The 19,616-nt window shown below is 58.2% G+C and overlaps 5 protein-coding genes across 6 annotated transcripts; all 5 read left to right on the forward strand.

Moving 5' to 3' along the window:
• Positions 1-591: 591 nt before the first annotated feature.
• ABB37_01930 (hypothetical protein) lies at positions 592-4,140 on the forward strand (the record flags this gene model as incomplete). The annotated part of the gene is made up of 1 exon (XM_015798632.1): positions 592-4,140. Exon 1 carries the CDS (start codon positions 1,594-1,596, stop codon positions 4,138-4,140), a length of 2,547 nt encoding a protein of 848 aa, XP_015662110.1. The 5' UTR covers positions 592-1,593.
• A 1,728-nt stretch (positions 4,141-5,868) lies between these two features.
• ABB37_01931 (hypothetical protein) lies at positions 5,869-9,142 on the forward strand (the record flags this gene model as incomplete). Its single annotated transcript, XM_015798633.1, has 1 exon — positions 5,869-9,142. Exon 1 carries the CDS (start codon positions 6,674-6,676, stop codon positions 9,140-9,142), a length of 2,469 nt encoding a protein of 822 aa, XP_015662111.1. The 5' UTR covers positions 5,869-6,673.
• Positions 9,143-11,246: 2,104 nt separating this feature from the next.
• ABB37_01932 (hypothetical protein) lies at positions 11,247-15,074 on the forward strand (the record flags this gene model as incomplete). The annotated part of the gene is made up of 1 exon (XM_015798634.1): positions 11,247-15,074. One exon carries the CDS (start codon positions 11,247-11,249, stop codon positions 15,072-15,074), a length of 3,828 nt encoding a protein of 1,275 aa, XP_015662112.1.
• A 1,718-nt stretch (positions 15,075-16,792) lies between these two features.
• On the forward strand, positions 16,793-17,606 carry ABB37_01933 (putative mitochondrial hypothetical protein; the record flags this gene model as incomplete). Of its 2 annotated transcripts, none has more annotated exons than XM_015798635.1 (1): positions 16,793-17,606. In XM_015798635.1, exon 1 carries the CDS (start codon positions 16,926-16,928, stop codon positions 17,604-17,606), a length of 681 nt encoding a protein of 226 aa, XP_015662113.1. In that variant the 5' UTR covers positions 16,793-16,925. The 2 variants fall into 2 exon arrangements, with proteins under 2 accessions (XP_015662113.1, XP_015662114.1); XM_015798636.1 differs by having other exon boundaries at positions 16,798-17,606.
• Positions 17,607-18,271: 665 nt separating this feature from the next.
• ABB37_01934 (hypothetical protein) lies at positions 18,272-19,612 on the forward strand (the record flags this gene model as incomplete). The annotated part of the gene is made up of 1 exon (XM_015798637.1): positions 18,272-19,612. Exon 1 carries the CDS (start codon positions 18,500-18,502, stop codon positions 19,610-19,612), a length of 1,113 nt encoding a protein of 370 aa, XP_015662115.1. The 5' UTR covers positions 18,272-18,499.
• Positions 19,613-19,616: the final 4 nt, after the last annotated feature.

Below are 19,616 nucleotides of genomic sequence, written 5' to 3' on the forward strand. Positions count from 1 at the left end.
GTGTGTGTGATGCGTACCGCGCAGCCCCCGTGCTGCTGTGTTCGGTTGTTTTGAAGAATAAGTTCTACTGTGAAAAGAAAGGAAAAGGAAAAGCAGACACGAACAACAATACTCGTGCTTTAAAAGGAATAAAATAAAATGGATGACACCTGTTCGGTCACTTTATTTAGTATCGTTTTGTCTCCTCCCGTTCTGCTTTGTCATTCGGCACGCCGGCTTGACGTTGTCTGCGGCGTATTCGCGTCCGTGCTAAAAGGTCTTAGGCAGTTTGTTTTGTTTGTTTTTGCTTTGGTCATCGTCGGAGAAAAGGTAAAGAAGAAGTAGAGGAAAGACAACCAAAGAGAATCCCCTTTCACTGCTCGCCGCTTCTCTTGCTGCTCTAATGCCGTTTTCTTGTTTGTCCCCCGCAGAGCGGACATCCTTCCTCGCCACGCCTCCGTCATTCCTTGGCTGCATCCACCAAAGGAATCCTTCTGCCCCTTCCTCCCCAAACCGACAACAATTCTTCTTCCGGCATTGTACACTCCCCCTCCCACTCCTCCCGCTCCTCCTTCTCTTTTCTTCGGTGCACCTTCCATTGACAAACTCGGAAGCCTTCCACCAGCCTTTAGGAACACGACTCGTTTATCTCCGATTTTTTTTAAAAGTTCTTTCTTTCGTAGGCTTTCTTCAGGCCTTCCCGGTGAGAAGAGAAATAGACAGACCGACCGACAGTGAGACCGAGCGGTGCGTGTGTTGTGTGCTTCCGCGGACTTCACCATCCCTCTCGCATCGCTTCCAATTATATACATATACATACATACATATATACACAGCTATATACGCAGCTGTGTGTTACACACTGCAAGACACGCTCCTCAACCGTTTCATCGCCGCTACGCGCCCTCGTAGAGTATTACCCCTTTCTTCTTTTCTTTGGCAACGGGTGATTCACAGAGAAGACGAAGAAGAATTACGAAGGCAAAGCAAAGCAAAGGGGCGGCTGTGCCCGCATCCGTCTATCCTTTCCTTTTTACCAGTTTAGGCAAGGAGTCGAAGAGGAGAGCGCGCGCGGGAGAGAACGCCCTCGTCGACCTTTGGCGGTTTTGTTTTACAGCTTAAAAAAGGAAAGTAAATAAAAATACCGATAACGAAAGAGGCAAGGACCTCTGCCTACTTCACTCGCAGGTCTGCCACACACACACTCACACACACAGACACACTCAAAGCGGAAGAGAAGATTGCATTATCTATCTATTTATCGTTATACACACACGTCTCTCTCTTCCGTTGTCCGACTTTCACTGCCTGCTTCCGCTTATTTTTTTCCCTAAAGAAAAAGTAAATCATCATTGCTGCCTCATTGCCTGTACAAACTACGAGTCCTCTCCGTCACGGCCCATCCTCCGTCGTACCACTGGCGGCGACGTCGCACGTATTCTCAGAAAGGAAATAACACGAAAGAAAAAGCGCAGTAGCACGAAAAGACGTGGGTGTCTCGAAAGAAACAATTAGGCAGGCCTCCACCACCACCACCCACCCCCCACAGCTCTTCTTCTTTCCTCGATCGTTTTGCATATTTAAAACAGTTACGGCAATCAACGTTAAGGCGAGATGGGGTGCAACAACAGCAAAACGAAAAGTGCGAAGAAGAAGAAGGGAGAGAACCGGCAGCGCGATGGCACCGAGCCTGGGGAGATGATGGTGAGCGAAATCAGCCGTCCTGCCGCCCCTGAGAACGCACCGCCGCCGCCGCAGCAGAGCGACGCGCCCAGCTCGCAAGTCGCAGGGGAGACCGCCGCAACGGGCGGCGAGGCGCAGCCGGCGGACGACCACCAGTCAGCGAAACCGCCGTCCGAGGCCGCCGACCCCGCTGCTGAAGCTGCGGAGGCGGCGAAGAGGGAGGAAGAAGCGGCGGTGGGACAAGGAGCGGCAGCGGGGGAGGAACACCCGTCGATCGCCAACAGGTCGGACAAAGCGGCCGACGCAAGCACGACGGAGGCGACGGTGACGCGTGGGCCACAGCAGGACGGCACATCGGAGACCAGCGAGTTGGACTTCCAGATCGTGTCGGAGGAGGCGCCGACGTTCCGCACCGAAAACCCGCAGACGCCACCAGACGGGGGAGAAAATGAAGAACCCGAGCGGCAGCCACCGCAGCAACGAGGGGTGGGAAGTGCAGCCGCGACGAACTCCGCGGTGGCGTCAACGCCCAAGGGCCAGTCCGCGCCGGAAGAGGCCCTGTCCACCTCTCGCCGACCGCCACCACCAGCAGCGGCGACCGACGCAGAGGCGGTGACCCCTGTAGCGCAAGACCGCGCCCCCGAGCCGACGCCGCAGCCGCGGACGGAGCGCTCCTCCGCGGCGCCGTCACACCGCAGCAGCGCGGCCGGCACGCCGTTCTTGCGCCCCGCCGCCGGCAATCCGCAGCGACGGCCGTCGCACACCTCCTCGACGGCGGAGGAGGAGCCGAACCCGCGGCCGGTCGGCGGCCCACGCAAGGCAAGCTCTGGCAGCTCGCCGGCGAAGATGAAGAAGAGGCGAGCCTTCCACGAACACCCACCGTGGGTGGACATCGTGCCACCGCCTGGAGAGCAAGTGGGGGAGAGGGAGCCGGAGGAGGAGGAGGAGCGCTACAACGGGTACGCGCGGGCTCCGCCTGCCCGGAGGGCACCGGCAAAGCGGCGGTACATCGAGCAGATCGACACCGATGGACGCACACCATCGGAGCAGCAGCGGTGGGCTGGCCGAGCGCCGGTGGGTCCGCCGTCGGAGACCTCCGAAAACGAGCTGATCATCTCTGCGGATGCAATGCCGAACAGCACGCCGAAGGAGCGCGTGGCGGCGCGTCGCCGTCGCAACAGTGGTGGGCCCGCCGCCGGGGAGGTCATTGCAAAGCCGCCACCGTCACCACAGCCCCACACAGCCGCGCATGCGGAGGCGCCGTCGGCTCTGCGGACGCCCCGCTCGCAGCCCGCGCAGCAGCAGACGACGGCGCCTCCGCATACGCGTACGCCGCTGCCGGTGCCACCGCAGCATGTGCAGCATCGACGCGCTCCTGCTGCCGCGCCGCCCATCCCGGTTCGCACCTCCTACACCGACCCGAGCGCGAGTGCCGAGGCGACCGAGCCGCGTCGTGCGCTGGCGACGCAGATGCCCCCGCCCACTGCCTACTACATAGACGAGGCCACCGGTGGTCCGCGCCGGCTCAGTATGGACCCGGTGGCGATGGCAGCGATCGAGACGTCCACCGCGGCTCTCATCCGGGCCCACGCGCCGGCCGCACTCGGCAGCAGCGGGGATCGCAACATGGACCCCTCCGTGATGTCGCAGCGCTCTCTACCGCCGTCGACGATGGACGCTGCGATGTACCGCGACCCCGGCAAGGTGCCGCCCTCTCACTTGATAGACCCGATGTACGCCCCGGCCGCGGTGGGACCGTTCGCCTCGGAGAATCATCGACAGTACGGGGACGTGGCCCCGCCAGCGGATGGCGCGGCTGGTCGGTCCAGGGTGGCGTCGAATGCCCCGAATAGCGCGTCGCAGAGCTTCAACGGCGGCTCCCGGCGCAATGAAGCAGGTGCCGCTGGAGCCGCTGCACACGTGCCCACCCGGCCGCCACCCGGCAGCAGCGACTACGGCGCTCACCGCTACGGCGACGAGGTTGACGCCGTCAGCGAGGACGCACCGTCGTCGGAGCATCGCACGCCGTACGAGGTGCCGACGAACGCGGCGCAGCAGCAGCAGCAACCGTCAGGCGTGCGCGACGGTAGCGGCTACGGTGGGGCGGCCTCTGCCTCTGCCTCGCACCCGTCGAAGCCAAGCTCTGCGATGCCGTCGAAGGCGTCGTGGTCGCCCGCGGATGGGCCGTCCCTCGAAGTCGAAGCGCCGGGGGCGGAGTACAGTGAAGAGGAGGTGCCGGATTACGGTGCGGGTGGGGGTGACGATGATGCGGCGGCGGCCGACGCCGGGAGCGCGCACGCGGACGACGCGGCGACCGTCACCACGACCGCCATGACGGCGGTGCCGGCAAACGAGGGCCACGTCGTGGAGCGGCAGGACCCGAAGTGGGAGCTGCTGCAGCCTCCACAGGAGGAGAACAAGAAGCTCTATCAGCAGGCGAAGTTTGTGGCGCAGATGCGCAACGTGACGCCGATTTAGAAGCGACCTGAAGTCGGAGAGTTCAGATGAGGGAGAGCACGCCTCGGGTTCATTCGTAGAAGTTCCTCTTCGAGCTCCTGCGGGGCGAGACGGAGGAGAAGAGGCAAATAGAGCCCAAGAAGAAGAAAGAGAGAGAGAGGAAACCGCCAAGGTGGAGCGAGAAACGGTCTGCTCCACTGAGAATGAACGCACCGTTAGAGAGGGCGGAGTTTTCTTCCTTCTTGCTGGCACCGATACTTTTTATTGTTAAACCATGCGTCGCCATGAGGGCTTTCCTTTAGCACTATCATTATTATTATTGTTTTTCCTTTTTTAGCTTTCTATTGTTTTCCTGTACCACTTGTAGTTTGATTTGCTGTTGACCCCCTTTTTCATAGTTCTCCTCTTGTACCTTGTCTTTTGTTTTCGTGGTATGACGTGCTCTTTGTTGTTCATTGTTGTACTGTTAGTGACAGTGACTCGTCTCTCTGCGTGCGCGAGCATCATCGGTGATTCTTCTATTTCTGTTTGTTTTTAGCTCTCTTCGCCAATTCCGCTGTTTCTAACCTCAACTTGGCGGTCATGGTTTCTTCTCTTTTTCCTGTCTCGCTGTGTTGAGCCGTGCAAGCTGGGGTCCCCCCTTCCTCCCCCCTCTGTTCGACGTGCGTTTCTGCTGGCTCTGCTGCTTTCGAACTCTTTTTTCATTTCTCATTTTTTGTTTCGTTTCCCGTCCTTCGCCTCCTACCTGTCTGCTTGCTGGAGCGCGGGGCACGTGGAGGAGAGGAGGGGTGGTGGTGGCTGGTGCGTGCCTCTCACGTGGAAGAGAGAAGAAACCGCTCCACTGCATGCGTTCTCCGTGCAAGAGGCGAAAAGGAAAAGGCCCGTGACGCTCTCCCCCTCCAAAAACAACGCATGTGAGGCGAGTGAGTGAGGCCTTTGCATCGTATCGTTGACAGACGTGCTTCTACGGATCTACATACATATATTTATTTTAAGTCCCTTTTTTTTTGGTCTCGTACAGCGGATCTGCCGTGCTTCTCATCGTTTGTGGTTTCTTTGGATTTAAATTTTAAGTTTTCTTTCTGCGCTTGCTCGGTGTGTTTTTTGGTTCCATATACACGAATTAGAAGGAGCTGCGGTGTCTCTCCGAGGAAGGAAATAAAAGGGAAACATACGGAAACAACAAAAAACGTCTACACACGTGAGAGGGAGAGAGAGAGAGATGTAACGAGGGATTACTTCTGCGTGTGATGCTCACAAATCCGGTTAAAAGGGAGAAAAAAACGGTGAAGACAGACGGGACGAGAGGGCGGGAGACGCGTGCGGTGGCGTTCAAGATATGACAACACGTGAGCAACTCCATGCCCAGCGTTTCTCTTTCTGTTCTACCGCATTCGAAGCGGTTGGCTGTGAGGAGGTTGGTACTTCTTTTTCCTCTCTCTCTCCCTGTCAAAGAAAGCTTGTCTGTGAGAGAGCGTTGCGCCACCGCGTTGTCACGCAAAGGAAAAAGACAGGAAAACTACGGATTTAGTCACTGCAGCGGAGGGTTGCGTGACGCCCTCCTGCTGCTCCTCTGTGGTTGCACTCGCTCACGAAGACATACACCGGCACAACGAGGGGGGAAAAAGCCTTGAAAAAAAGTTCTCTGCACCCCGAGTCGCGTGCTTCACCCTTCTAATCGACCTCTTTCTTCTGTTTTGCGCTTTCCTCCTCCCTCGCTCTCTCTCTCTTTATATATATATTTTCGTCAGCCGTCCTCACATCAGCTACGTGGGTCGCTACGTCTTTTCCTTCTAACTCCTGCAAAGCTACCGTGCTTTGTGTTGCTATTATTTATTATTTATTATCATTATCCAGCTGTGCTTCTCATCAACGAGTTCCGTGTCACACAAATACTTCTACGCGTATATATACACGTGTGTGTGTGTGTGTGTGTGTGTGTGTGTGTGTGTGTGTGTGTGTGTTGTAGCTACTCGTTTTATTATTGATTATTCACGCCAGCTTATCGACAGAGTAATTCTTGTACTTTTGTTTCTATTCCGCACCTTATCGACGTGTCCGCCTCGCACACCCATCTGAGAGGAGAGGAACACGACACGGACTCATTGGCGAGCTCTCCTGCGCTTTCTGCATTCATTCGTGGATTCACCTGGCGTCTTTGAGATTCTCTTTTTATTATTATTTTTCCTTCATCACCCCTTTGAAAGAAAAGTAATCGAAAGAAGCAAAGCCAAAAGCAAAGAAAAGAAAAAAACATCCGAGGACACCCCCATTTGACTTCTCTCACTGTCCAGCGAAGGGTGGCAGTGGTGCGCTGTACTGCCGTTTTTCATTTTTGCCCGTTAACTTACCTTAGCCAACATACACAGTTTTCTATGCAGCTGTGGAGTTCCATATCCACGTACTTCCACGACTGAGATCCCTTTTTTTTTATGTCTTTTCGCTGGTGTTGTTGTGAGTGTTTTGCCATCATCATTATCTTCCTCTTTATACTAAGTTGCGTTAACCCGCTCGTATTATTATTAGTAGTATTTTTTTTTTAGAGAAGGATAAGATGGGCTGCAAGAGTTCCAAAACAAAGAACCCGGCCAAGGCCACGGCCAAGGAGCAGAAGAAGGCCGCGAAGAAGAAGGAGGAGAAAGACGCACAAGATGCCCCGCAGCGAACGGCACCGGTGGCGGAGAAAGCCGCCGTGACGCCCGCCGTGCCGCCCGCCGTGCCAGCCGAGCAAGAGGCGAGGGAGGCGAAGCCGCCGGATGACGCACCGATGCAGGAAGAGGTGCCGCTTACCGCGGTCACGGCTTCTGCGCCGCAGCAGAATGCTGGCGCCGCCCCCGACAACACGGACGCCGCGCCTGCGGCCGAAAGATCAGCGCCTCCTCCTGCTCCTGCTGTTGCGGACGAGGTGAGCGGTGCCGTAGAACCACAAAAATTAGCAGGTGACGTGCCGCACGAAGGCGAACCCAAGCCGACCGCCGCGGCGGCGGAAGATAGGAGAGAGGGAGCAACGAAGAAGGCGGACAAAGCGACGGCAACGGTGGAGCCGACGGCGAAGGCGACGACGGAGGCCCAGACGCAAACACCCTTGTCCCCGTTATCTCCCCCGCTGACGTCGACGGGCTCCCGCTCCAGCAGCCAGCGCATTGTCAAACCAGTTCCCAGTCGTTTCCTGAAGCCAAAGGGCGACGCCGCTGCGGCTGCGGCCACGAGCGATTCGCTGAAGGAGGCCCAGCAAGAGGAGCGCAAAGCCACAGCGGCACCACCACCAGCAGCAGACACAGAGAAGAACGTGTCCGAGAAGGCGAGGCAGCCAAGTACGCTGGCGTCGCAGCGCGACAACGGCGACGGCGGCGCGGCGACGGTGGAGTCACTCCCCGCCTCGGAGACGCAATTCTCGCATCAGTCGTACAGCGAAGGCGCGGACGGCCCGGCGGGGGCGGGGGCGGATGCGGTGATCTACGGAGGCAGCAACGGAGACGATGGTGACGAGGATGACGCGGTTGATCGCAAGCCGGCGGAACCGCTGGAGACGGCCGAGCCTTCCGCGGCAACGCAGCCGTCGCCCTCGGCGCCGTACAGCGTGGTGCCGATACCGCACGCTCCGACGCCGTGTGGGGAGGCGGGGGAGGGGTCGGAGGAGCCGCAGCCTCGCCCCGCCCCCACGGCGCAGCCCCAACAACGGAGCCAACAACCGCAGCATCCGGAGGTGTTCAAGGCGATGCCGCCGTCGCCGTCGGAGAACGTGTCGACGTTGAAGGTGGCCCCCACGCAGCTGTCATCAAGCGTCATGCGCCGTCAGCGGTCACCGGCGTACCGCTGCCTGTCGGACGGCCGCACCCCGTCGGTTGGGCGCCACCCAAATCACGTCCGCACGATCGACACAAAGAACAGTAGCGAGGCCGCCAGCCGCAGCCGCAGCCACAGCCAAATCGTTAGCGTGAGTCCGAAGAAGGCGTTAGCGCCGGAGTTGGAGCTGGCAGGCCCGGTGGCGGAAAAGGAGAAGCAAGCGGAGGAGCCGGAGAAGCATGTGGAATCGAATAGAGAGCCGACGCCTGTTCACGACGACGCGCGTGAGGAAATAAGCAAGGCAGCGGCAGCCAGCTCACCAGTGCCCCCGCCGCAGCCGTCGCAGCCTTTCGCCGTCCACACCCGGCCCTCCCCCGGCACCTCACCCACCGCCGCCACCGCCGCTGTGCACAATGAGAGGGCACTCGCCGTCCCGCCTCGCGCGAGCGACTCCACGCGGAAGCCGCGCACCGCAACTCCTGCAAAGGTGAGGCGAAACACCTCGAGCGCCGAGCCGCGGTCGACGTCTAACCCACCAAGCCAAGCGAGCGGCGTAGCGGCAGGTGCGAAGAAGACACCGCGGGCGGTGCATGCGAGCGGCGCTGAGGACGCTTCGCCGGCAGCTCCCGCCAAGGCGAAGACGACTCATAAGGCGGCGAGTAAGTCGAGGGTGCCGGACCACACCAACGGCGCGCACCACGCCGCAACTCCCGCTGCTGCTGCTGTGGAAACGAACGTGGAGGAGCAGCACAAACCGGAAGAGAAGAAAGTGTCAGCACCGCAGCCTGCGGAGCAGCCGCCGCAGCCGATGCAGCCGCCGCCGCAGAAAATCCGAGAAGAACCGGCGCCGCCTGCCGACAAAACCCACTCCATGGCCGCGAATGAGGCAGCGGGGAAGAGGCAGAAGACCGAGAAGATCGAGAAGGATAGCGACGCCGAGAAGGAGGTCGAGTTGCCAGCGGCGCAGCGACCGCACACGAAGGCCGCGGCCACGTCCCCGTCTCAGCAGAAGGCCGCTCCTACCGCCGCTGCGGCGACAGATGGAACCGCGGCGCAGGTTGGTGGCGACCGCACCGTTGCGGTGGCCGGCCCCGGCAAGGAGAAGACGGAGGACCAGCTGACGACGAAGCCGGAGCCGGAGTGGCACGTTATTCCGTCTGCGGAGCCGGTGGAGCGGCCATCGATGGTGAACCAAATGAAAACGGTGGTGAACATGCGCAACCTGACGGCGATTTAAAGTTGAGGCGACTGACTGAATTTCTGTGCCTGTTCTTTTTTTAACATCCTCTATATACACGGGAAGGTTGAATACCGCTTGGTGCCATCGTTTGGATGTAGTTTTCTTGTTCTTGTTGTTCTCCTGCACGTGTGCGTGAAGGCTGAATGAATCCTTGCGTGCTTCTGTTGTCCCCGTCCCCCCCCCCTCCTCCCTCTCTCGTGTCGTTTTCCCTCTGCTGCGATTACGTTGCTTCTCGCTCTAGGCGAGAACGCAAACAAACGGCGGTCACACACACGGTGATTCGCCTCTTTTTTTTAGGCCTGTGGACTTTACGCATTTGGTGTTTGTAGCCTCTCTTTCCTTTCTATACGGTAGCAATAGCATTCATTTCTTTCATTGCTTTATTTGTTTATCTGTTTTTGTTTCTATCGTTACTACTAGTGTCAGGTGTTGTTCTGCGTGCTTGCTCGTTCTTCTGGGTGACCCCGCTCCTGGATATGGCAATGCACGCACGTGCGCCGGGGTGGACCGAGGCCCGTTTTTTTTTGGGGTTTCTCTTGAGCGCTGTGCTGCGATGAGGCGAAACAGCCAAAAAACAACAACAACACGCGCTTCTTTCCTCTTGTAATGTTCCTTAATTATTTTTGCTTTCTCACACACATCGCATCATCTCAAAAAAAAAACCCCTGTTTGTTTCTCTCTTCATAATACTCGTTCTCCTCCACTGTCAACCTGTAGAACGAGTTTCTTCTTGCGTCAGCAACGTGTACTACTTCCTGCCGTCTGTACCGCTCCGAATGATCTTTATTATTGTTATTATTATTTGTCGATGTAATGCCGATTCGGATGATTTCGTTCTTCGTTTCCGCAAACTGACATTCCAGTTGCACATGTGGATGGGCGCGGGTCTGCGCACGGCCACGATGTTAGATTATGGTGCCTTCATCTCTGTATCCCTCAGCTTTCCTTCGACGTGTCTTTGAAAAGAAAAAAAAATGGCAAAGATCCATAGATAGAAAAATAGTAATGACAACAGTAGTAAACGAAGTGAACGCATCGGTAAGGAGAACGCCGCCGCTTTCTCTCTCTTTCTCGCTCTCTTGTGCATGTTGTGTGTCCGCGCGTTGTACGGGCTTCGGTCGTGAGAGAATCTGCGTTCGCTGCGTCGGCATCTCCTTTGCGCGGCACGGTTCTAGTTCATCGAATTCAATGTTGTTTTCATCAGCGGAAACGAAGCACGGCAGCCCACTTTTGTGTGGAAAGCGCCTGTACGCGCTGCACACACGTTCACTTTTTGTCTCCCCCCCCACCCCTCAGCTGACGGAGTCAAATAAATGAAGAAAGCACTAAAACTCACGTGCGTTCTCCGACTTGTCGAAGTTTCCGCGGCGCTGCATCACCGTTTTCTCCTCCATCTCTTACTCCTCTGCTTTTTCTCTTCTTGGTATTTCTACCTAAAAACATATTTTTATTGATATCAAAGATTCAGTTCTGGCGCAATTAAACCGGTGAAGCCTCCACTACTACGACTATTATTATTGTTGTCATTGCTTTTGCTAAGAAAGAGGTGCCCCACCGACCTTCCTTGAAAGCCCCCACAAGACGACCCGCTGGGTTTTCTTTTTTTCGCCACGTAAAACGGGGGCGGCGTAACTAAACGACACTACCCGACAACAATAGCGAACACGAAGGGGAAAAGCACTATTTTGTTTCTGTGCTATCACCACCACGCCTTTTTTTTTGGGTTTCTCTCTCTTTCTCATTTTCAGCCGTTTGTTTTCCTGCAGGCGTGCGTTCATATATATATATATATATATATATATATATTTGTTCGGCCTTTCTTCTCTCTTGTGGGCTGCCTTCTTATTCTAAGGAGCTGGATCACACCCTTCGCCGTCGAGGAATAGCAGTGAGCCAATCAAGCACCAACCACAGCAGCGTGAACGCGTCGCCTGAGCTGTGTGTGTGTGTGTGTGTGTGTGTGTTGCACGCGCAGTCTGTTGTGCATTCGAACGGTCACGTCAGCGAGTATCATCGGAGCTACACCCACGCACAAGGTGCACTTCCACAATGGGAGGTGTTTGCGCAAAGTCAACCACGAAAAAGAAGAGGGAGAACAAAGATGCGGGCGGTGCCGGCAAGGCCGTCAACGGCGGCAAGGATCGAGGCCAAGGTAGCGAGCAACAGCTCCGACCCGCACTACCCCGTCCACGATCCGGAGGAGGCGGCGCCGGAGCAGTCCGCGAAGGACGCCGCCGCCAATTTCACCTCTTTCGTCGCCCGTGTCGGTCGCAACGGTGCGGCGGCCAACCCGACCGGCCCCTCCTCTGACAGCCCCCACAAAACCGACGAGACGAAGTCGGGGACCATGGGGTCTACCACGAACTCTGCCGGTCCACCGCCGCCGCCGCCGCCGCCGAAGGGCGAGAGCTACGATCGGTGGTTCCCCCCGGAGCACGACGCGGGCATGAAGCTAGGGGCCGGCAAATACAACGGCGTCGGGGTCCAGTCACCGTCGTCGGACGCGTCCTCCGCAGAGCTGCACAGCCTCGCCTTGACGCCGAGTTACCGTGTGCCCTCCCCTGTCACGTCCACCCCTGCCCCTGCCCCTCCTCCGCATCGTCCGCCCCGCGGATACGATCCGATGTTGTTCGTGGACGAGGACAGCGCTGCGCCAGAGACGGCCAGCTCCGTCTTCGCCACGCCGCGGGAGCTGCGCGGCGGGGGCAGCGTGGCCAGCTTCGCCAGCTTCGCCGACAACGTCTCCCTCGTCAGCCACGGCAGCATGATGAGTCAGCACCCCCACGGTTACGACTACTACAACAGTAGCAACGCCGGTGGTCACGACGGGTCGCCAATGCCGTCCCTGACGCACCGGCAGAGCATTGGATCGTCTTCGCTGACGTCCGGCGTGGCCGCCGCGCCGCCCCCAGCTCGTCCGACCAAGACGACGATGACGGTGACAAACGTCCGCACCAATCGGCAGATGCCAGCGGGGAGCAGCGTCGGGCCGACGTCGCCGTTTTCGCGGCGGGGTTCGCGTGCGGATTCAGATCTCTTTCAGAGCTGTCGCAGCCTCGGCTCGCAGGTGAGCAGCAGCCTCACCTACCCTGCCCCCACCCCCGGCGGGGACCTCGACGACGGCGGCGGCTTCTACAGCTGTCGCAGCCTCGGCACGGCGAGTCAGCAGTCCGGCGTGTCCTCGCTGATGGCGCCGAGTGGAGCTAGCACCACCGTCAGCACGTTTGCCTCGCCCATTCACATCCGTAAGCCGCCCTCCTCCTCGTCCCTCTACGCCATGAGCCACCACAGCTCGAACAGCCTCTCCAACCTGCGAGATGTGTCGTCGCTGCCTCCGCACTCGCCCCGCGGGTCGCCGATGGGCTACCACGGCAACACCCCCAGTGCGCAGCAGGAGTTTCTGCACTACCAGGCAAGCCGGCAGTCCGAGTCGGGGGATGTGCCGGCCTCGGAGTCCTTCTCCGTTGGCGGGGCGACGCCAGGGGACGTGTTTCTGGACCTGTCCTCTGCGGCCGAAAGGACTTCGGTGTACACCTACGATGACGATCGAGATTTGCAGCTGACTCTCAACGAACGTGGCCACGGCAGCGCCGTGAACTCCGCGGCGAAAGGGCAGGCACCTGCCTCACCCACCTCGCACTACTCGTCTTCTTCCTCCTCCGTCACCGCCGCGTCGTCGTCGCCGCAGAACACGCGGACGACGGCGGCACCGGATTGCGGTGGTGGCGTCCCGGCTTCGATGGGATCACTTAGTACGAGCTCCATCTCCTCCGCCTGGCTGGCGCCGCCGGCGGTGCTGACCGAGACCAAGCTGCCCACTGACCGACAGCGGCAACCGACGGCGTCCCGCGCGGGCGGCAGCAACAGCAGCAGCGGGACCGCGCGGCGAAATGAAAAGGCAGCCAAGAAGAACAGCCTCGGCAGCAGCAGCAGCAAGAAGAAAGCGGTGCCGTCGAAGCAGTATTACACCAAGGCGGACTTCCCACCCAACCCACGCTCTTCGCTACCACAGGCAAGGACAGTCACCGCTCCTCCTCCAGCTGCTGCTGCTGCTGCTCCGAAATCCCCCTGTGCGCCACGGAAAACAGAGAACATTTCCGTGCCTCTTCCAGTGGAGACGGTGGTGATGATGGAGTCCACCTACGTCTCCCTCTCCTCGCCCAGCGAGACGAGTACGCGCAAATCCGGCGCCACACGGCCCACACTGAAGTACCCGGGCGGCGGGGACCGGGAGATCGACGGCGATGAGCAAGGCGACGCACTGCGCTCACGCGCGCTGTTGAACACGCAAGCCCCTTCGCCAGAGGAGAAGGCACCATCGCTGTCACCACCACAGCAGCCACAGCAGCAGCACCTCCTGCCGACCTCCTCGACGCCGCCAACGGAGAGCAGCAACCATTCCTTCTCTACCGTGGCCTCATCGTACCGCCGAGGAGAGCAGGAGTGGGAGCAGAAGGGTGTGGCTGAAGGTGGCACCCTTGTCCCGGCGCCGACGCGTCGACGCAGTTCGAAACCGAAAGGGCCGCCGAAGGGGAGCGTCAAGCTGCGCTCCTCCCTGCCGGGTAAGAAGGTTCTGGCCGACACGGCGAACCTGGCGCCCCTCACGACGAACCCCAACCCATGGGTGCCAGGCGGCCGGAGGAGCAGCACCGACTCCGCCCACGCTGACCCCTTTGTGCTGGACGCAGACAACCACCCACACCCTCGCGCGCACTCGACCACGGCCCCATCTGCTTCTGCGACGACGCCACGCACGGGCGGCAGCAACCGCGGGCCCGCGGCACGTCGCAGCGCCGCACCCCCCAACGCCGGGGTGGTGGCTGGTCGACCCCCCGCCGCCGCCTCTGCGGCACCGGCGACGACGCAGCGAAGAACTCAACGGGAGATGCCGCATCGACCGCGTGCGACGACGGAGGCGACGTCGGGGCCATCCTTGCAGATGACCCCCTCCCCCACCACAAAGTCGGCGGTAAAGCCGACGGCGAAGCTAGCGGCGGCGGCGAAGGCGCGCAGAATGAAGAAGGCAGCAGAGGCCGCCGCGACAGCCAGCAAGTCGTCGTCTCATCCCACCACGAACACCACCGGCGCAGCGGATCTGCCGTCGCCACCGGCGCCACCGGCGCTAACGACACCAGCAGCGGCCCACGCAAGCGACACCGGCGACTCCGTCGTCGAGTACGAGCTCTTCACGGGCGAGCTGGCGGACTCCGAGGCGGACAGCAGGGACTCTGCCGCTGCTCCACGTGGAGCGCAGACGCAGCAGCAGCAGCAACAGCCGTTCCTCCCGAGCAGCCACGACTTATCCACGCTGCGCAACTCACCCAAGACGCGCGCCGGTCACCGCCAGCGCGCGGGCTTTCACGCATCGCCGGACAGCGCGTCGAGCGTGCTGACCTCTGCGGAGGCGAGCGGCTTTATGCAACCGTACACGGATGCGCAGCTGACCGCACACATGAACAGCGGCGATGCAGACTTGACGAACGGCGCGTGGACGGCTGCCGCTGCGGCGACCGCCACCACCACAGCATCAACGACAGCAACAACAGCAGCCGCAACGGACGACGGCAGCGCCGTGATGCGGGCTGAGATGGCAAATGCACGTTCGGTACAAGAGGAGACGAACGATGAAGGCTACGATGCCGACTCCGGCCTGGCCGCGATGCATGACGCTGCAATGCCGCCGCCGCCGCCGCGGTCTGTGTCGGCGACGTCGAACGACGACCCTACCGTGTTGGGTGGCACCGATCGTGCCACAGCGGCGGCGGCGAAGGAAACCGCACCGCGGGCCAACGGTGTCATGTCGCCAAGTTCTGCCGCGTCCACAGGGAAGGAAAGGGACTCTGCTAGTGTGAATGCGGTGGTCCTGTCGAGTAGCTCTTCCGCGTCGGAGACGGCATCGCCCACGGGCTCTCCGGTCGTTGTTGGATGAGTTTTTCGAGAGCAAAGAGGAGCATAATAGATGCATACATGCTTAATTATTATTTTTATTATTTCCCCACTCTCGCGGTAAAAAAACGGTCGCCGCACGTTACACCAACTCGTGTACACTTCAATGAAAGAAGACGTTTATCATTCGAGTGGCGCGTTGTTCTTGTGTTACGCTGACCTCTTACGTCTGCTTAACAATAACAACAAATACTTCTATATCATTTATGTCTTAAACGGCTCTCCGCGGGCTGCGCCGGAGCCGTCTCAGATCGCACTGTGTGTGGGCGTAGATCGTGTATGCCCCGCAAATTTTGCTGCTGTTTTTTGCTGAGGAAGACACATCGGTTTTTCCTTCTCTTCTTCTTCTCCGCGTTGTTTGCGATTTGGTAAAGAAACCGATAGCTTTTATATACTTGTTTATGTACTTGTCGTGTGTGTTTGTTTTAGTTCGTTGCGATACGCACGTTCACCCGTGCTCGTATTTTATTTTGGTTTACTCTTCTCTTCTGCGTATCCGTTTGTTAGATTTATTTATTTATATCTAAATATCTGGAGGTACTCGCTCGTTGGGGACGAACGCGCGAAATTTTCTGTGCGTGTCTTTTCTGATTTGTTTTTTCCCCCGGTTTGTGTTGCCGCCGGTCGCGCCTTTGCTGTTGTGGGTGGATGGATTGGTTGTGCCAGGAGTGTCTCCCTTTGTTTCTCCCGCCCCGTGACGGCTGCCCTTTTTGCCATCTTTGTTGCTGTCGGTTCTTTCCTCCCCCTCCTCACCTTTGGATTGCGGTGGTGTCGTCATCGGACAGCGTCTGTCAGTTGTCTATGTCCGTTGTTCTACAACTATTATTCGTTTACCTTTTGAATGATCGTGCGGTGACTTGACTCCTTTATTTTCTTCTTCTCCTTTGCGGGTCTCCATCCGCTGCTAAAGAAAAAAAAATAACATCCTCTGATTGTGGCTCATTACGTGGATGAAGTACAAACAGACTTGTTATTATCATTACTATTAATATTTTTTTCCATTCTTCGTTGTGCAGCAGCGCTTGACGCCCCGCGTGTGTGTGTGTGTGTGTGTGTGGAGGGGCGTCAACTGCACCACTTTTGTTGCGCTCTTTCTCCTCCACAAGGAACTATGAAGAGAACTAATACAAATGAGAGCGCAAGAACCCACCTCCAAAAAAGAGGCCTGTATCCTCGCAGCGAGCAGCGGCAACAACACGACCATTCAGCGCGTTGGGAAGGGAAAAGGAACAATGGAGGGAGCACCAGAAGAGGGGGAGGAGGGGAAGAAGCCTGTGTGTTGCGGCGGCCACCCAGACGAATGATTCACGCACCGAACTGTGTGCCGCTGACGGAGCGCCTCTATCATCTTCAATTATTATTATTTATTTTCTAAATGGATGCTTCGCTGCTGCGGTTTGTCGTGTTCTTACGTGCTCTTCCGGTTCTGCGTGGAGGCGGCACATACCAATTGAAGGAGGAAACACGCGTGAGAGGCTGGTGGAGCAGAAACAACCGCAACATGCGTAAAAACTAACAGGCGCGTTCATGGAATGTAAAACCAAATAATAGTAATAATAGTTGGTTGACACCTTGACTCGCCATAGGAGTGCATCTTCGCCATTTTGAGCCTTTTTTTTCTTCATTGTCCCTCTCTTCTCCTCCTCCTTCTTCATCCACAAACCCGGCTATTGCTACAATCATTATTTTGGTTTTCAAAAAAGAAAAGGTGTTACAGCGACAGAGAAGAACAAGAGACCTCCCTCTGTTCTCGTTGTGTTGAGCTGTGTGTCTGTCAGCTATCTATTATTATTGTTGTCCTCTTCTTCTTCCTCCCCTTTCCTGCTCCTTGCCGATGGGTGCAAAGGGATCAAGAAACGTCGCCGCCGCCGACGCGGCCTCCCGCTTTGGCAACACCATCGACGATGAGGCGGAGCTCGACAGCGGCGTCACGCCGGACGCGTCCCTTAGCTCGGACGTCAGCACACCCGAGGAGACCGCCGCGAAGCGTAAGGCGTACGCCAACCTGCGCTCGCCCTACGCCGTCCAACAGCGACAAGGCAAGAGTAAGATGAACGGTACGCCGTCAGACGCTACAACACAGACGCACCACGCAAACCTGATTGAGCAGATCTACAACGAGGACTTCGACACGATCGATCACATTCAGGCGATGCGGCTGCCGCCGATGGTGACGCAGCAGCTGAAGAACGCCGTGCGAGACGAGGCGGAGCGGCGGTGCGCGGAGACAGAAAAGGCGATGGCGCGCTGCCTGCAGGACAAGATGTGGACCTCGTGGAAGTGCCAGAAGGAGCGGGACACATACTTTTACTGTGTCGAGGATGTGGAGAAGGAGAACCTGCTGCCGGACCCGAACAACCCCGGCAAGACGGATATGCTGACGGCGTTCCGCTGGAAGTACAACCTGGGCGTGTTTCATGGCGAGATTATCGGGCGAAACAACATCATGAAGGAGATCTGGCGGGAGCATTACCCCGATCGGGAGCTGCCACACCCGTGGGTCAAGGATGTGTAAGGGCAGGTCACGTTGTGCCGTGCGGGGCGTTGACGAGGGAGGGTGGCAGGGGGGAGGGAGTTGTGAACGAATCCCATTCATGCGCGAAACGCGGGATTTGAATTCGTCTTTGGAAATACATATACATATGTTCTGGCTATGTCTTCTTTGTGTTTGCGGTGCCGTCGATGCAGATGGGGGATGGCTGCGGTACCCGCGGGCTTCACAGCGACGAATACGGCGCTCTTCCACCAACAACTACACCTAAATGTGGCGGTGTCTTATGCGATTTCAGCGGAGGCTGAGCAGGGCGACCGGTGCACGCAAATTGTGTCGCATCGTGTATTTTGTCGGTGTATTTGTATTCACAAAAACTGCTGTAGCCGATGCACTGGTCGCGGAGACGAGCGTGCGAAGTACGTGGAAGTCGCTCTTTGCCACAGGTCAATCGACCATCCAGTAGAGCTCACCTTTCCAGAAGGATATGCACCACCATCCAAGCGCGTCCGCCGTTGATCCAAGCGGGCAACGCCAGCTTTTGTTTTTCACAGTGGGTTGGTATTGAAAGCAGTGTGGTCAGCCGTATGCATGTCAGCAAAGCACCCAAAGAACACCTCTGCTTCTCTTTCATCTTCGCGTCTCATATATATCTATCTATCCCTCTTCTCCGTTTCTCCTTGACTTCCAGTACTCCATTTAGGCTGATTGACCCTTCGCGGTCCTGGAGCCCAACTCGCGGCACCTCGCTGCCGCAGGCACTTCTTACTCATATATAGAAGCTCTCTTGATAGAGCGAAGGAAGCTTACACACTTTCTTTCAGCATAGAACTCAAACTATCATCTCCTCTTCTTTTAAAAAGTTTTCTGCACTGCTCCACTTACATAGATTAAATACGAATACTCGTAAATTGGAAATGGTGGTTCGTGTCTTTGCCACTCGCGACGTGCCAGTGATGGACATCATTGAACTGCAGGGCCGCATCGTCATCACACCCGAGGCCCTGGCGGATGCTCGAGCGGCGAAGGCGACTCGCCGAGCTGTGCGGCGGCAAAGGATCGCGGCAAAGACGAACGAGGTAAAGATAAAAGGCCAACCGGAGGAACCCTGCTCAGCTGAGGCGCGGCCGGTTACACAAGGAGGCGGTGAGAGTCGTCGTGCGCAGGGGACTGACGGCAGTGGTAGTTGTGCTGATGCGTCATCATCATCATCGACGGCGGTGGAGCCGCAGCCCACGCTCTCTTCGTTGACGTGGCCGCCGTTGCCGTCTTCCACCGACGCGTCTTCGGAGGACGAGGAACTCTGTGACCTAGATGACGCGAATCCAACCACGGCACCACCGAGGGGAACGAGGAGTAACGGTGTGCAGCGCACATCTGCGGACGCTTCTTCCTCGGCGGTGGTGGAGGTGCCGCTCGGGCACGTGGAGCAGGACCACCTCAGCGAGAGGAGATGCACACTCTGCATTGACACACTGCGCGTCGACGGCAGCCGTGCCACCTACAAGTACCCGCTGCTCGTGCTGAAGGAGTGCAGCCCTGCGCGGATGCGGCAGCTGCGCCGTCAGCTCGTGTCCCGCCACGCGGGGGGAAAACGGTGTGAAGGGGCGACGCCGTCTCCCGATGTTGCGCAGGCGGCGGCGGCGAAGGAGGAGCTGTCACGGCCCTCTGCGCCGGCGCCGCTGGCAACAACGACGACGACTATGCTGTTTTCGGAGTGGCTGCAAGCGCACCCACATGCGCTGTCGCTGGATGCGTTGTACTTGGACGACATCATCGCGGAGGCGTCAGCGGAGGACACCGTCGCGCAGAGCTCATCGGAGCATCGCGAGCTGACACGAAAGCGGCAGCGCGCAGGCGGGGATGATCCAGCGGCGGCGGAGGTGCAGAGAGGGGCGGGTTGTACGCCCGCTTCTGCCGCCTCCGCCCCCGCGCCTTCCGCAGCGTCAGTATATAAGAACTACGAAGTGGTGGGTGTGGTGCGCAGCTCGGTGCTCTTCAACGCGAAGCCTGCGCGTGTGTTTCAATGAGCAG

This window comes from Leptomonas pyrrhocoris (genome assembly GCF_001293395.1).
Source record: "Leptomonas pyrrhocoris isolate H10 chromosome Unknown, whole genome shotgun sequence".
In the NCBI taxonomy this organism is placed as follows: Eukaryota; Euglenozoa; class Kinetoplastea; order Trypanosomatida; family Trypanosomatidae; genus Leptomonas; species Leptomonas pyrrhocoris.